At 42.5% G+C, this 18,189-nt stretch overlaps 1 protein-coding gene across 1 annotated transcript in view; it reads right to left on the bottom strand.

The window, feature by feature from the left end:
• Nucleotides 1–16,379, bottom strand: part of Ube2d2 (ubiquitin conjugating enzyme E2 D2) — a 38,017-nt gene extending 21,638 nt beyond the window's left edge. Inside the window, exon 1 of the mRNA XM_038329858.1 lies at nt 15,951–16,379. Coding sequence (XP_038185786.1) covers nt 15,951–15,974 — 24 coding nt within the window. The 5' untranslated portion in view covers nt 15,975–16,379. The remainder of the gene's footprint in view (nt 1–15,950) is intronic.
• Between the last annotated feature and the right edge of the window lie 1,810 nt (nt 16,380–18,189).

The raw sequence follows: 18,189 nt of genomic DNA, 5'->3' as shown, positions 1-18,189 counted from the left end.
TTTTATCCTCCTGCATCAGCTTCCAACGTGTTAAGATTACAGGTATGTGGCATGATGAACAGCTTTAGAACTTTTAATATATTAACCTCTTTCCACTTGTTTATTGTTAAGTACTATGGAAAACTCAAGTTTATGGCTAAGTATAGTCCAAATTTTTCTGTGGTTACATACTGTCTATTAAGCCATAACAAACAGGAAGAAATCTGATTTCTAGCTTTTTGCACACTAAAGTCCATCCATAGGAACTGCCCAGTTAAATATCTGTGCAACATATAGCTGAGAAGCTAGAGAGAGGGCTCAGCAGTTAAAGAGTACTTTACTTGTTGCTCTTGTAGCTTTTAATTCCAAGCACCCACATGGCAACTCACAACTAGAACTCCAGTTCCAAGGGACCCAATGCCCTCTTCTGATCCCTTTGGACACCAGGCACTCACATGGTACATAGTAACACATGTAAACAAAATACTTACACACATAATCTTATTTATTAAATAAACCCTATACTTGAACTATATATACATACTAAGCACCCAAAGAAAGGTAGTATTGTTTTTTTTTGTCCTCCCCCCCTCTCTTTCTTGTATACATAATATTCTGTCTGTGTGTATGCCTACAGGCCAGAAGAGAGCACCCCATTACAGATGGTTGTGAGCCACCATGTGGTCGCTGGGAATTGAACTCAGGACCTTTGGAAGAGCAGACAATGCTCTTAACCTCTGAGCCATCTCTCCAGCCCGGTAATATTGTTTTTTACTGACTGCACGGACAATACCCGCCCCACATGGCCTCTTGTAACCCAGGCTGCCCTTGGACTCCAGATCCACCTATCCTCCACCTCCCAAGTATCAAGATTGCAGGTGTGTACCACCATACTTGACGGGTGGCATACTTATTTTTTAGCGTAACTGAAATATTCCTCAACATACCTTGCAACTGACAATATTATTTTCCCTTCTTTCTTCTTTTGAGACAGTTCTGGCTGGCCTGGAAAAGACTGACCTTGAACTTAGAGATACCCAACTGCCTCTGCTAGAATTAAAGGCATGTACCACCATACCCAGCCAATGTTTTCTTTCTTGATTGCATTTTAGACATAAAAAAGACAGATACAGGGGCTGGAGAGATGGCTCAGAAGTTAAGAGCATTGCCTGCTCTTCCAAAGGTCCTGAGTTCAATTCCTGGCAACCACATGGTGGCTCACAGCCATCTGTAAAGAGGTCTGGTGCCCTCTTCTGGCCTGCAGACATACACACAGACAGAACATTGTATACATAATAAATAAATAAATAAATAAATAAATAAATAAATAAATATTTTTTTTTTAAAAAAAAAAGACAGATACATGGAAAAATCAACCATCTCATTCTGATACTGTAGCCATAAGATCACATACCTAATAACGTACAAATGAGAATTTTACAATTATAGCCAAAGTAGAAAAATTGCAGTCAGGCAGTGGTGGCACACACCTTTAATCCCAGAACTCGGGAGGCAGAGGCAGGTGGATCTCTGAGTTTGAGACCAACCTGGTCTACAAAGTGAGCTCCAGGACAGCTAGGGCTGTTACACAGATAAACCTTGTCTTGAAAAACCAAAACCAGGGGGCTGGAGAAATGGCTCAGTGGTTAAGAGCACTGCCTGCTCTTCCAAAGGTCCTGAGTTCAATTCCCGGCAACCATATGGTGGCTCACAACCATCTGTAATGAAGTCTGGTGCCCTCTTCTGGCCTGTGGGCACACACACTGACAGAATATTGTATACATAATAAATAAATAAATAAATATTTAAAAAAAAAAAAAAAAAAAAAAAAAAAAAAAACCAAAACCAAAAAAAGAAAATCACTAAGTAATGGCAAAGCTAGAGGAAAAAAAAAATCCTTCAAATAACGGAATATAAACATTTACAAGAACAGAAGCTGCCAAGAACTGCTACTTCCCAATTCTTTAAGTTCGTAACAGTGGAGGCTATTTCAAGGCAAGTTTGACCCCCCTGACATAGGCTCTGTTAGGATCCGAAATCTATTTTCAGTAATTGGTTATCTGTGCTCTCCAAAATGAGTGTGTCACATAGTCAGGTAGATGACAACAGTCTATGCTAACAGACAGGTATCAATGCCAAAAAATACCACTGCTAAGCCCCAAAGAAAAAGCTATACACTAGAAAAGAGTTCCTATTCTGCCATTCAAGTTACCATGGTCCCTCTTCCAGTATTTCAATCTTACTTTCAAAAGCAACTACATAGGAAGCTAAAAATCTAAAATACTTATTTGTAAGGGGTTACTGCCACCCTCTCCAATACTAACCAAACCCCAGAGTGAGTTCCAGGACAGGCTCTAAAGCTACAAAGAAACCCTGTCTCGAAAAAACAAAAATAGTGGCTGGATAATGGGGTTCTCAGAAGAGGTAAAATGGGAGCTGGGGGAGATGAGTAAAAGAGAATGTCTTAGTCTGCTTCTGTGGCTATGACAAAATACCTAACACTAAATTATTTTTTTTTTTTTGATTTTTCGAGACAGGGTTTCTCTGTGGCTTTGGAGCCTGTCCTGGAACTAGCTCTTGTAGACCAGGCTAGCCTTGAACTCACAGAGATCCACCTGCCTCTGCCTCCCAAGTGCTGGGATTAAAGGCGTGCGCCACCACCGCCCGGCACTAAATTATTTTTGAAAAACAGATTTTTCTCATAATTGTAGAAAAAAATAAAGAGGCACAATGGTATCCTATTTCTTAATATATCCTGTAAAACTGTGGCTTTCTCTCAGCAGAGAACTCATTATGTGATTTATTTATTTTTATTTATTTTTTTGAGATAAGTTCTTCCTGTGTCACCTTGGCTTGCCTGGAGCTCACGGAGAACTGCCTACTTCTACCTTCTGAGTTCTAAAGTTAAAAGGATGTGCTACTATGCCTGGCTACATCACAATTCTTGCAAACCAATAGGTTCTATGATATGAGATGTGTAGACTGGTGGCTGAGGGTATAGCTCAATGATAAAGGAAAAAGGCTCAATCCCAAACACCAGTCAAAGTGCGTGTGTGTGTGGTGTTATGGGCCAAAAAAAGTAAATTTTACTTTGCCATACAAATGGCTATATATATATGCAAAATGGTCTCATCCGATTAATCAAAACTCAAAAAAACAAGAATTGTAGTTCTTCTATAAAAGGAACTGGGTATGGCCTTCTATCTTAGCACTCAGGAGGCAAACGCAGGCAGATCTCTGAGTCTGAGCCACCACCTTAGCCTATAGAGTTCCAGGCCAGCCAGGGTGACAATGAAATCCTGTCTTAAAAACACAAAAACAAAGGCAAAACCAAATTTCAGATCTAAAAATGTTTCAGAACAATTATTCTATTATTGTTTGACAGATTTTCACCTCTCCAGAACATTCCCATCTACAAAGCTAGACTGTTTTAGCAAATGTGAAAAATATATCTGAAAAATGTCTAAGATTGAAATTCATATAAACTTTAGGAGCCTTTTGTCTAATCAAAAAAAAATACATACAAGATGACATTTAATAAAGTATTTTCTACCAACAGCAGAAGACTGCAGGTCTGTTGGAAAGATTATAGAACCATGACAATAAGAAAAACTAAGTCTGGGTTGGGGATGGTGGTGGCACACACCTTTTAATACCAGCACTGGGAGGTAAACTGTGAATTCAAGGTCAACCTGGCCTACAAAGAAAGTTGCAGGACAGCCAGAGCTGTTACAGAGAAACGTTGTCTCTGTAACAAACAAAAGTCCATAGGTTAAACTGAGGAGAGATTTGGTATCAACAATTATTATGTATTTTACATACTTTTTAATAATCAGAAACAAAGCATACCTTTAGAAAGTAAGGTCTCTTAAAAAAATCAATTTTTAGAATTAAGTGGTAAAAGTTGGAATTTTTTAAATTATAAAATGCAATGGTACAGGCCTGTAATACCAACATTTGGCAAGTGGGGCAGGAATGAGTTAAAAAAAAGAAGAAAGAAAAAAGGAAGGGAGGGAGAGAAGGTTGTGGAAATGCCTCAGTGGTTAAGAATAAGAGTTCAGTTACAAGTACCCATACTTGGCAGCTCACAACTGCCTGTAAATCATACCCAGGAGAACCCACTCTTCTGGCCTTGTGGGAACTGTATTCCCATGTGTGCCCCCCCACACACATATTTAAAAACAAATGAAGTCAGTCGTAGTGGCACAGGCCTTTAATCCCAGCATTCTGGGTGGCAAAGGCAGATGAGTCTCTGTTAGTTAAAGGCCGGCCTGGTCAACAGAGAGTGCCAAGACAGTCAGGGCCACACAGAGAAACCCTGTCTCGAAAAACCAAAATAAAAGAAAAAAGTATTTTGCCAGGCAATAGCAGGGCATGTCTTAATCCCAGCAGTGAGGAGGCAGAGGCAGGTGGATCTCTGTGAGTTTGATGCCAGTCTACAGATCAAGTTCCAGGACAGCCAAGATTATTACAGAGAAACCCTGTAATAAAAACAAAACAAAACAAACAAAAAGAATAAAGCTGATATGGTGGATCACATTAGAAGAGAGGATCAGGGCTGGAGAGATGGCTCTGAGGTTGAGAGCATTGGCTTCTCTTCCAGAGGTCTTGAGTTCAATTCTCACTAACCACAATGTGGCTCAGCCATTTATAGTGGGATCTGATGCCCTCTTCTGGCATGCAGATGTACATGCAAACAGAGCACTCATACATAAATAAAAATCTTTAAAGAGTTCAACGACAGTCTAGACTACATTAACAGGGTTAAAGATGCCACTTAGTAGTGCTTAACATACACAAAGCAGTGAGTTGGATCCCCATCACCACAGAAACCATGTGTGATGGCACAAGACTTCTCTCTCTCTCCTCTCTCTCTCTCTCTCTCTCTCTCTCTCTCTCTCTCTCTCTCTCTCACACACACACACACACACACACACACACACACAGTTGGAGAGTTGGCTCAGCTGGTTAAGAGCACTGAGATGCTCTTACTAAAAACCTAGGTTCAATTTCCAGCATCCATGTGGCAGTCCCCAAATCTCTAACCCCAGTCGTAGGGAATCCAATGTTCTTGTTTCATCTCCTGGGGCAACAGACCAAGGTACACATACTCAACACGCAGGTAAAATTTATACACATTAAAAAAATTTCATTTCCACAATCTTGGCACCTGCAGAGGCATGCTGGGAAATGCCAGTATGTCTAGAAGGTTGTGGTTCAAGGCCATTTTTGATGGCTATGAGTGTGCTTCTTAAAACTGAAGACATTCAGGGCTGGAGAGATGGTTCAAAGGTTAAGAGCACTGGCTGCTCTTCTAGAGGTTCTAAGTTCAATTCCCAGCAAACATACTGTGACTCACAACCATCTATAATGAGATCTGGTGCCCTCTTCTGGAGTGCAGGCAGAATACTGTATACATAATAAATAAATCTTTTTTTAAATTTATTTATTATGCATACAATATTCTGTCTGTGTGTGCCTGCAGGCCAGAAGAGGGCACCAGACCCCATTGCAGATGGTTGTGAGCCACCATGTGGTGACTCCAAGGAAGCAAAATTATAATATAGTATAAAGTCTTCAGGACGGCTAAGCACAAAAGGTGCTTTCCATCAAGCCTAACAACCCAAGTTCTCTACCTTGGATCCACACAGTGAAAGAACAAAACTTCCACAGGTTGCCTTCTAACCTCCATGTGCACTTTGTGATACATGCATAACTCCATGCACCCACACACAATAAATTAAATAAAATATAATTTAAAAATTTAAAAATACCTCAGCACTCGAGTGTAGTGGAACAACCCTTTTTTACACTATGTATATGTATTACTCTCACTGGCTAATAAAAATTGATCAGCCAATAGCCAGGCAAACTGTATAGGTGGGATGATCAAACTGAGGATACAAGGAGAAAGAAGAGCAGAGCCAGAGAGACACACCAGACAGCCACCAAAGAAGCAAGAGATGCTAGAGGACAGATAAAAGTAACAAGTCACATAGCAATACATAGATTACTAGAAATGGGTTAATCTTATAAGCTTTTTTGTGTTTAGGCAAGCAAATCTCTGAGTTCATGGCTAGCCTGGTCTACAGAGGGAGTTCCAGGACAGCCAAAGCTACTAAACAGAGAAACCCTATCTCAAGACACACAAACACACACACACACACACACACACACACACACACACACACTTTAAAAATAGCTGGACAGTGGTGATTAATATGCTTTTAATCCCAACACCTAGGAGGCAGAGGCAGGCAGGTCTCTGAGTTTGAGGCCAGTCTGGTCTACGAAGCAAGTTCCAGCACAGCCAGGGCTGTTACACAAAGAAATTCTTTCTTGAAAAATTAATAATAATAAAATCTTAAAACTTAAATATAGATATATAGTACAAAATTAAACTTATGGCACGACTGATAAAAATTAAGATGTTAAGATAATGATTTAACACATTTTATATGTATGTATGTGCGTATATGTTTAATTAATGGTGTTTTGCCCACAGCAGTCAAAAGAGGGTTACAGACCTTCTGGAACTGGAGTTACAGACAGTTGTGAGCTGCCATGTGGGAGTTAAGAAACAAACCTAGGACCTCTATACTAGAACAGCAATAAGTGCTCTTAACTGCTGAGTCATTTTTTATCTCCTACATTACACACACACACAAACACACACACTCACTCTTCAAAAAGTTACCAATTATTTCTTCCTTTTCCGTAAGTACTCTCAGTTTTCCAGCAGTAGCATCTACTAAATAAAATGCAGCTAATAAATCACTATCAGGACCAGCAAGATAGCTAAGCAGTTACTGTTTTCCTAGTGGGTGTCAAGTCATATCCTACAGTCCTCGTGATTTGTGATCTGCTTTTTGATAATGCATAATGGTGAAGATAGATACTAGAACCCTTATAATAGCTGACAGAACTATAAACAATTGCCCAAATTGAAACAAAGTCTAGATTTCACTGCTTTATATGCATATAAGAGAGTACATCCATATAAAAAGCATAACTGTTACTATCTGAAGCTGAAGACTAAACACAGGCCATTTAAGAGAGGGCCCTCTTGGGCTGGAGAGATGGCTCAGAGGTTAAGAGCACTGGCTGCCCTTCCAGAGGTCTTGAGTTCAATTCCCAGCAACCACATGATGGCTCACAACCATTTGTAATGAGATCTGGTGCCCTCTTCTGGCGGGCAGGGATATATGCAGACAGGACACTGTATACATCACTAATAAATAAGTCTAAAAAAAATGAGAAGGCCCTCTTAAAATAGGAAGGTTGGAGAGATGGTTTAACAGTTAAGAGAGTATATTATTGCTCTCGAGGAGGACTTGAGTTCAGTTCTTAACTCCCTAACCACCCTGCACTCACAAGCACGTAACTGAATACATACATGTAATTAAAACTTCAGAGCTGGGCATGATGGGACATACCTTTAATCCCAGCACTCAGGAAGTACCTAGCTATAAACCATTCTCAGATTCCTGTATGAAGAAGTGTGGTATGTTTTAAACAGCCACTTTCTTAAGTGGCAATAGATAGCTAATACAAACAAGGTAACAAGTATTTATAAAACAGGAAAATGACAGCATACCAACAGACAGGATGCAATGAAAAGCAGCCAACTAAACAAATCATCTGCCACCTAAGGTGCAGAGATATACAGCACTGAGCTTCAAAAACATTCCTGCCAAAGGCAAACAAATTAAATTTGTTTAAATTAAATAAATTTGGAAATATGAAAAAAGCCAGGGGCTGGAGAGATGTCTCAGTGGTTAAGAGCACTGCCTGCTCTTCCAAAGGTTCTGAGTTCAATTCCCAGCAACCACATGGTGGCTCACAACCATCTGTAATGAGATCTGGTGTCCTCTTCTGGCAGACAAAATATTGAGAATACTGCACACACATAATAAATAAATAAATAAATAAATAAATAAATAAATAAATAAATAAATAAACAAACAAACAAATCTAGGAAGGAAGGAAGGAAGGAAGGAAGGAAGGAGCCTAAACTACCAAACCTAAAGAGGCATGGTGTATACTCCTTTAATTCCAGCACTCAGGAGGTAGAGACATGAATTTGAAGTCATCCTCTGCTAGAGAGACTGAGTCCAGCCCAGGTGACAAGACCCTACTTTGGAAAAAAATACTAGGGATTGCTATGGAATCACATCAGCAGATTCCTCAGAAACAGCTAAAGAAAAATAACACTAGATTTTTAATTTTTCTATAGGCCTGAGTTTCAAGTTTTTTGTTTGTTTTTCAAGACAGTGTTTCTCTGTAGCTTTGGAGCCTGGCCTGTAACTAGCTCTTGTAGACCAGGTTGACCTTAAACTCAGATCTGCCTGCCTCTGCCTCCCAAATGCTGGGATTAAAAGCATGTACCACCACCACCCGGCTAGGCCTGAGTTTTAAATTTTCCTAAAAATTTAACAAATGAAAAATCCCAAAGGCTGATAAGGCAGTTACTTTATTAAACTGTGGATATTAAGTGCTCTATTATTGTTGAAGAGACTGGAACTGATCTGATTCCCAGCACCCACATCAGGTGGCAGAAAATTGTAACTCCAGTTCCAGGGATTCCAACATCTCTGGCCTTCTTAGGCACCTACACTCATATGCATATGCCCACAAGCAGAAAGACTAACACAGGGTCTCTCCATGTAGTCCTAGCTGCTCTGGAAACTTGCTATCTAGACCAAGCTGACCACACACTCAGAGATACTACACCTGCCTCTACCTCCTTCCAGAGTGTTAGGATTACAGGAATGTGCCACCATACTCAGGACCCAAAAATATATTTTTTTCCTTTGTTTTGTTCAAGACAAGGTTTCTCTGTGTAGCCCTAGCTATCCTAGAACTCAGGGATCCACCTGCCTCTGACTCCTGATTGCTGGGACTAATGGTGTGTACCAACAGTGATGGCGCCCAAAGAATCTTAAAAAAAGTCAAATAAGCTGTGCTTTAATGGCTCGTGTTTGTATCACAACTAGCACTTACTTAGGGAACTCGAGAGTTAAAGGACAGACTGAGATGCTGAGTGACATGTCTAAAATCAACAAGCAAACAACTCAATACAAGGGGGGTTAGGGCTGTAGTTCAGTGGCAAAGGGAATGCTTCATATGCTTGATGCCTGATGTGGCTCCCTCTCCAAAAGGAAATTAAAAATATTTAATTCAATTCAAAGGAAATTTTTATTTTATTATTACTATTACTATTATTACTATTATTATTATTATGTTGTTGTTGTTGTTGTTGTTTTTGAGACAGGATTTCTCTTTAGCCCTGGCTGTCCTAGAACTCGCTCTGTAGACCAGGCTGGCCTTGAGCTCAAGAGATTCACCTGCCTCTGCCTCCCAAGTGCTGGAATTAAAGGCCTGCACCACCGCTGCCTGGAAAATTTTGAAAGTATCTTCAGGAGGCTGGAGAGCAGGCTCAGCAGTCAAGAGCATTCACTGGCTGTTCTTCTAGGGTTAGATTCCTAGACTTGCTATGTAACTGTTCCAGGAAATCGATCATACACCCTCTTCAAGCACTGCGAGCATGTGGTCTGGCACACAGCTGTAAATGTAGGCAAAACACCCATAAAAATATAAAAATTAAAAAGGGAAGAAACTCAGTTTTCCATCCAGCCAGAGGTTTGGTTTTTTTTGTTTTTGTTGTTGTTTGTTTGTTTTTAATGTTTTAAACTGGGTAGTGGTGAACCTTTAGTCCCAGCACTCAGAAAAGGGCAGGGGGATCTCTGTGAGTTCAAGGCAGCCTAGTGTACAAAGCCAAGTTCCAGGACAGCCAGAACACAGAGAAACTGTCTCAAAAAAAAAAGTTTTGTATGTCTGTATGTATGCACCAAGTGTGCCTGAGACTAGTTACAGACAATATAAGTCGCTACGTGGGTACTGGGGACCGAACCCTGGTTTTCTGGAAGAGTAGCCAGTGCTTTTCACTCTGAGTCATTCCTGCAGCCCTTTAGCTCTAGTCTTATTACTCAAGTCACATCGTCTTGTCAGATAGTAGTCCTGGAATATGTTGCAGTGCTAGTATTACAAATCTATTACATGGCATCTCACTTGACTCTCTAGACAGAACAAATGGTATTTTGTTTCCTTATGCTATAAACTATCAAAACTTAATTTTTATAGAAAAAGCATGTGTACAATTGCATTTCCAACACGAGGGCTATAATAGTTTTGTCAGCAACAGACTTCAGTCAGGAATTCCTGTCTTGGAACTACCTAGGATATTTCTGATTACAATATTCAGAATTGTAAGATCAAAACTACCCCTTAGTACTCAGATACACACTAAAAAGAACTTTCTTCCAAAACTTCGTATTCCTTAATAAAATGATTATATGGCCCACGCCTTTAATCCCAGCACTTGGGGAGCACAGACCTTTCCTGTTGCAGATAGGCATGAATCAAGCACGCACTAAAAATGTGTTCCAGGATTTGGCTATGCCTACAGTTGTTTTATTCTAAAAAATGGGCTCTTAATGTTTCCCACAGTGGTCCTGGTCTCCTAGACTCAAGCAATCCTCCTGCTTCAGCCTCTTAATTTAGCTGGGAATATGCCCATCTAAGAATCTTTGTCTAATGAGGGGAGACTTCACAGAAAACTGTATCATGACATTTATATTTTAGAATAAGCTATGCCTGCTTTCCAGGACAGTAAAACCAACCACTTATGCTAGTATTCAGTATTCTACAGGAATATTTGTAATCTGTTTCATCATTTTGCCAAAAATTACTCAACCCTTACCACTATGAATATTAATGTAACACACAGCACACATTTCTAGCAGTTATCGTTTTTATTTTCTGAGATAGAGGAGATTAAGTGGAGCGGCAAATATTTTACCTTGAATTATTCTTAATTCAATGGCCAATACTATTTTTAAATTTAGTAATATTAGGAATCAGGACAGTACTACCCACTTTAATCCCAGCAACATTTCAAGGGAGATAGGTAGCAGATGCCCTATTTCCTAACACCCTCATTCTCCTTGCTTACTTTAGTTATCTGTCTTGAGTTCAACCTTTTTTTAACTGAGAACTTTGCTTTGTCTCCTAACAGGTCTTAGAAGTTTGCCTTACTATTGGATCATTGATGGCATTACTATATTTCAAAGCTATGTACACAAACCTTAAACTATCAAGACACCATTAAAATATGTAGGGAATTATTGGGTTTTAAAGTATCCGAGCTTGCTCACTTACTTATTAAGATAGAATCTTATGTACCCAAGACTGTCCTCAAATATAATTTGTAGTTGAGGATGACTTTGAACTTCTGATGCTCCTGTCACCATCTTCTCAGTTCTGGAATTACATAAGTACCCAAGGTACTAGAAATCAAAACAGGGCTTTGCAAACTAGTCAAGCACTCTCCCTACTGAGCTTCACCCCCAAGACTAGTACCTTCTCTTTTGTCACTCTACAACTCCTGGAGGAATCAAAATATTCAGCCTGCTAACCTTCTCAAAAACAAAAATTAAGCCTGTATTTCAACAAGGGCACCTGCATCTTTACAACTAAAGGTAAAAGGAAAAACAGGAAGTCAAAAAGGTCTTTGATCAGTCAAAAAGACCATACAGTTCAGAGAACACATGAAACCCTCTTCACTCAAAGCCTACTGGATCTTATTTTAGACACAATTTTAATAAGCTCTGTGATCTGGTTTCTTAGCTCACAACAGATGAGATGCAGCCAACTGGAAAAGGGCTGGGGGTGGTACTAGAAGAGGCAGGCAGGCCTCAAAGCATCAAAACCTATAAAGTCAGCAGAAAACTGAAACACAGAAGGCTATTTGGTATAGACACAGACACAGGGACATGAAGACATACACGTGCACACACAATTCAAATCCCTGCTAGAACCATACTATTCATAATGTGTCTCCATGGTAAATTTTGGCTAAAGATTAGCTCAGGAATCTCCAAGATATACATCAAAATAATGCCATCAAAAGCTTTTTCCAGGACTTGGGGTAACTCAGTAGTGGGGTATCTGCTGAGAATATACAAGGCCCTTCCTTGGTCCAATCCTCCAATCCTCTGCAGTGAAAATAAAAAGTGCTGTAAATTTGGCCAAAACAGACTATGCATGTATGAAATTCAAAGAATAAAAAATACGTACCAAAATTCAGACAAAAAGTACCAAATTCAGACAAAAATTTGTATAATATATCAAAGAAGTAAGATACTGATTTTTTTTTTTTTTGGAAGGCTTTTCAAGACAGGGTTACTCTAGTTTTGGAGCCTGTCCTGGAACTTGCTCTGTAGACCAGGCTGGCTTCGAACTCACAGATAAATACCTGCCTCTGCCTCCCAAGTGCCATCACCCAGCAAAATACTGAATTTCTAAAGATGCCTCCTGTCAAATGAGGTAAAATTATAAGAATTCTATTAGAACCAGATAAAACACTTCATGATGGGCTGGAGAGATGGCTCAGAGGTTAAGAGCACTGACTGCTCTTCCAGAAGTACTGAGTTCAATTCAATTCCCAGCAACCACATGGTGGCTTACAACCATCTATGATGAGATCTGATACCCTCTCCTGATGTGCAGCAAGAACACTGCATACATAATAAATAAATCTTTAAAACAAAAGGGGAAAAAACACTTTATGACATTTGAGGTTAAAAGGATATTTAAGTAATAGCTCTTTTCAGAGTCTGACAACAGGGAAGGCAACACTAAGACTGATTATACAGACCAAGCAAGTCTTGGGATTCCAGATCAGATATATTGGGCTGAGAATAAGATAGGAATGCTTTTAACTGTATCCATTAAGCCAACGTAAACTATATATGCCATGCAAAAACAGTTTGAGAAACACAACTTCTGCTTTTGTTTTCACAATAATTTTGATGAAAATAAAAGAGGGGTTTTCTAGTCTTTGGCAGTCTAAGTCAAGCCATACTTGACTTCAACAAAGGTTCTAGGTTACTAAAATGGGGATAAAGAGATACATATATAAATTTTAAAAACTGAGCTAAGAATGCAGGTCAGATGGCAGAGTTCAAACTCTGGGTTTGATTCCAGGACCACTTAAAACGTAACAGGGTGGCACATGCTTACAGTCACAGTATTCAGGAGGTAGGGGCTGACGGAGCACAAATTCAAAGTCATGCTCCCATACATAGTTTCAGGCCAGTTTGGAATACATGCAAACCTGTTATCAGGAAAACAACTGGGGGACTGAGACAGCTGAGCTGTTAAGATTATTTTTGTTCTTGCTGAGAACCCAGGTTGGATTCCCAGCTCCCGAAAGGTGGCACACAACCACCTCTAACTCTGGGTCCAGGTGATTCAACAGGCATATACCGTGAACACACAGATGCATGAAAGCAAAACATTCATAAAGTAAAACACATAATTTTAAAAGGTTTATTGAAACAAATAGCCAGATGGTAGTTGTATACATCCTTAAGCCCAGAACTCAGGAGGCAAAGGCAGGTAGATCTCTGTGAGTTTGAGACCAGAGTGGTCTACAAAGCAAGTTCCAATACAGCCAGGGCTACAAAGAGAAGCCCTGAACAAAAACTCAATCTCTAGGACCCATGGAAAGGTGTAAAATAATTCAAGTGAGAGCTATGGGTGAAACATACACAAATATTTTTAAGGTCAAGTGATCATTTCTAAACCTGATTTCCTTTTTAAAGATTTATAAGAACTGGGGATGTAGTTCAGTGGTAGAGTGTTTGCCTTAGCATACATAAGATTCTGGGCTCAATTCCTTCTACTGTACAAAAAGATTTAAAGTGAAGGCAGGTGTGGTGGTACCTGCCTGCATCCCAGTACTGAGGATAAATACCAACCTGAACAACAGTGACAGCCTATCTCAAAAACAGCTGTGGGCAAATGTTATTTTAAGACTTAAGTGTACGTTTTGAGTCAGTGTTATCGCCCTCTCTGAAGAAGTCTCTATAGCACAGATGTTAACACAAACACTAAAAGCTATTAACTCGTTGGTTTAATCTCAGCACTCTGAAGGTAGATGGCTCTTGGAGTTTGAGGCCAGCCTGGTCTACACCACAGTAAGTTGCAAGCCAACAGAGCTAGGAAGACCCTACCTTAAGAAAAAAATTAAAAATCTTTGCAAATTATCACACATCAAACTCACTTTCTCTTCCAGCTTTGGGGGATCTTCTATAACTCAAACAGCAACTCAAACTGATAACTTCCCATTAGACTCTTTAAGGACCTATGACTGTTAAAAGTCTTTGAAATACATACACATGCTGGGTGGCAATGGCAGGTGCCTTTAATCCCAGCTCTTGGGAGGAAGATCTCTGAGTTTGAGGCCAGCCTGGTCTACAAAGAAAGTAAGTTCCAGGACAACCAGGGCTGCTACACAGAAAAATCCGGTCTCCAAAAAGAAAGGGGGGGGGGAGATATATACACATTACTTGGATGTTTATGCTTTACATGGTTTTTCAAGAGATCTTTCACTAAGCTCATACTTAAAAAATAACAATTTATTTATCTTTATTTTATGTGCATTGGTGTGAAGGTATCAGACCACCTGGAACTGGTGCCACAGTTGTGAGCTGCCATGTGGGTGCTGGTTGAACATGGGTCCTCAGGAAGAACAGCCAGTGCTCTTAACCACTGAGCCATCTCTCCAGCCCAAAGTCCATTCTTCTTTTAGCAAAGACCCTGCTTCATTTTAGTACAAGATTTATTGCTAAAGCCTATCATTTGATTTCTTTAAAAAAAAATTGGTAAGGTGCTAATTCACAGTAAGGAATGGAATTAATCCCACATTTCATGTCCTGAATAAAGAATAAATTGAGGACCAATTGCTAAACTGTGGGTTTCCATCTTTCAATCTGCATTTTGACTTCGTTCTCCATTCTTTGTGTCCCCATCCTATCAGTCCTTATGGGTAATCCCAGGCCCTACCACTTACTAATAAGGTGAAGATTTAATATGGCCCATCTGAGGAGCCAAATAAAATACCAAACAAAATTCACAGTGGGTGACTTCTTACGTCCAAGGAAAAAAATAATAATGACACCGAGAGGTTAATATTGGGGGGGAACAAGCCTATGCTCTCCTAATACTAAATCTTATCAATAACTAAATGGCTAACCTTTTGTTTAAAAGAACTAAGAAATTATTTCTAACCAAAAATCGAGTAAAATCCCTTCTAAATTAGGTCTTCACGAATATATCGTCTAATTTTAGCGTTAAAATCATTTTGGGAGAAGTCTGTGAAAGGAATTTCTCCGGCGGTTTTCGCAACTGCCTGGCTTCACCCCACCAGGTAAACAGTTGTTCCACTAGCTCCAGTCCTGCAAAACTGAAGGGTTAGTCTCCGACGACATGCGGCAACCCTGAGAAACACAACGCTTCTCCACTTAACCCCCTCCTCCCTCTGGAGGGGCATTTTCTCCCCTCTGACTTTCCAGACCAGTAAGGAGGACTTCAGCATGCAGCCAGCTGCCCAAGAGTTAAGTGAACTCAAGGAAACAGTCACGGATCGGGCAAAGGGACCCTCCGGTCGACCGTCTGGGTGTTCGATCTCAGGGAGCTCCGGGTAGGGCGCCCGAGTGGGGGGACAGAGATTGGACAAGCAGCCCTATCGACCTCAAACCATAGGGCCGCCCAACGCCCCAGTCGCTGCCCCCACCCCCCCTTCCCGCGCCGTCCAAGTCCCCTTCCCAGGCGGACAATAGCCCTAGAGAGCAGCAAGTCCCAGGTTGGAGGGAGGCCTGGAAAGGCGTCGGGGTGGACGACTGCGAGGACAGGAGCAACTTCGGCCTAGCAGGGTCCCCGCGCTCCAGCCTTCGCGGGCGCCATCTCTGGGAGTGGGGTGTGAAGGCCGCCCCGTGGGGCCGGCGCCGGCAGCGGGAAGCAGACGCCGCGAGCCCAGCGGAGGCGACCGCGGGAAGTGCAGGCCGCAGCCTACTCAGCGGGCTCTCCCAGCGGCCCATTCCCACAGCAACACCCTGGCAGCTTACCTTGTGGATTCTCTTCAGAGCCATGGTGGGAAACGGTGGCGACGGCCCCCGGGGCGGGGACGGGGACGGGGGAGGGACGGGGAAGGGGCGAGGGGGGCCTGAGACCGCCCGAGCGGTCGCGAGTCGGCCGGAGAAGACCGGGAGCTCCGAAGCCCGGATCCGACGAGCTGAGGGCCGAGGCCCACTCAGCTACTGGGCCTGCCGCAGCGGTCACCGCATCACCCGGCCGCGGCCCCTTTATGCGCTGCTGCCACAGCCGCCGCCGCCGTAGCCGCCTCTTCCTCGTAGGCTCAGCGCCGCCTCCTCAGCCGCCGTGGATCCCTCCGCCGGGGAGGAAGCGCCCCAGACCCCGGGCTCGCCGAGCGCCTCACGGTCGCGGAGCCGAAGAAGCCTGCTGGCCTGCCTGATGCAGGTGGACTAAGAGACGCGCGGGCGGGCGGGCGGGCGGCGCCGCCGGGGTGGGGCCGCCAGAGCGCGGGGTGGGCCCAGGCCGAGGAGCAGGTCGGGAGGCTCCGGGATTGGCGGGTCTGGGAGGGAGGGCAGGGCCGGGCCGGCGGCGGAGGGATACGGGCCGCCCCTGCGAGGACCTTACGCGCCGGCGCGGGCGCAGCCACGGCCGCGGAGGGGGATGACGTTTCGAGGCACGGAGAGGCGATCTCGCGAGATTTTAGGCGCGGGTTCTAGATGCTCCTCGGACAAGGCCCCAAATTGGGCCCCGGTACCCTGTGCGCGTGGCGCTTCAAAGATCAATAAACGCTTAAAGGGACGCGTTCCCACATTGTTTAGTCCTCAGCAGACTCGGAAGGAAGTACCAAACCCCACTGCTACTTTCCTGAAAGAGAAAGTGATTTTCAAGGTCACACAACTCTTCATCTATTGGCAGTTTTAGGGTCCTAGAGCTTGCACAGGGGGAGCCTTGAGGCTCGCCATCCAACCAGGACCCCAGCTGGACATGACTCGAATGTTCTTTCCGCAGCCACCGGCCTGTTAGCCTTAGGAACATGCCATGGAGAATAAGAAAATATGGAAAGGATTTTTTTTTTACCACTACCCCCCCCTTTTTTTTTTGGTTTTTCGAGACAGGGTTTTTTTTTTTGGGGGGGGGGGGTAACAGCCCTAACTGTCCTGGAAGTAGCTCTTGTAGACCAGGGTGGCTTCATACTAACAGAGATTCACCTGCCTTTGTCTCCCGAGTGCTAGGATTTTTTATTTTTATTTTTCGAGATAGGGTTTCTCTGTAGCTTTGGAGCCTGCCCTGGAACTAGCTCTTGTAGACCAGGCTGGCCTTGAACTCCCAGAGATCTGCCTGCTGAGTGCTGGGATTAAAGGCACGTGCCACCACTACCCGACTAGGTTGGTCTTCTTGTGGGAACAGGTGCTGTCTCTCTGTTGCCTGCTTTTCGAATCCGTTCCTCCTGATTGTTTCATCCAGCCTTAGTAGAAGAGAAGGTGCCAGTGTCACTGCAACTTGATAGAGTATGACTGGCCTGCCCCAACAGTACCTGTAAAGAAAGATAGGAGGAGAGGGAGGGAGACCTTGGTTGGGATGTAAAACCAAAGCAAATAAATAAAACCAAACAAAAATAAAATGAATAAGCTAAAAAAAGGGGGGGCTGATACATTTTCAAGCCTCACCCACGCTACCTAATTATTGTGTTTGTTGTGTGTGTGAACCATGTATGCAGAGCCTGTGGGGATCAGAGGAGGAGGCTTCTCCTTCCACCTTCACACAGGTCCCATGTAAACTCAGGTCAGCAGACTTGTGCAGCAAGTGTTCTTCCTGCTCAGCCATTCTGCCAGTCTCCCGCTGCCCCGTTTTGATTTTTATACTTAATTTTTCATATATTGCATATCGGTTTTACATTTATTCCTTTGTTTGTTTACTTACCTATTTATTTTAATTAAAAAAAATTTAGCCCAGTAGTGGCGAACACCTTTAATCCCAGTATTCAGAAGGCAGAGGCCAACAGATCTCTGTGATTTCAAGGCCAACCTGGTCTACACAAGTAGTCCAGGACTTGACTTGAAATTCTGTCTCGAAAAAATCATTATTTATAAGTTTTTCCTAAATGTATATCTGTGTACCACAATCATGCCTAGTGCCTGTGCCTAGTGCCAGGGAGGTCAGAATAGGGCGTCCGATCGCCTAGAGCTGGAGTTACAGACATTTGTGAGCTGCCATGTGGGTGCCGGGAATTCACCTGGATCCTCTGGAAGCACAGTCAGCCATCTCTCCAGC

Source organism: Arvicola amphibius, chromosome 5 (assembly GCF_903992535.2).
Source record: "Arvicola amphibius chromosome 5, mArvAmp1.2, whole genome shotgun sequence".
In the NCBI taxonomy this organism is placed as follows: Eukaryota; Metazoa; Chordata; class Mammalia; order Rodentia; family Cricetidae; genus Arvicola; species Arvicola amphibius.
This window is presented reverse-complemented; position numbering and strand designations above follow the sequence as displayed.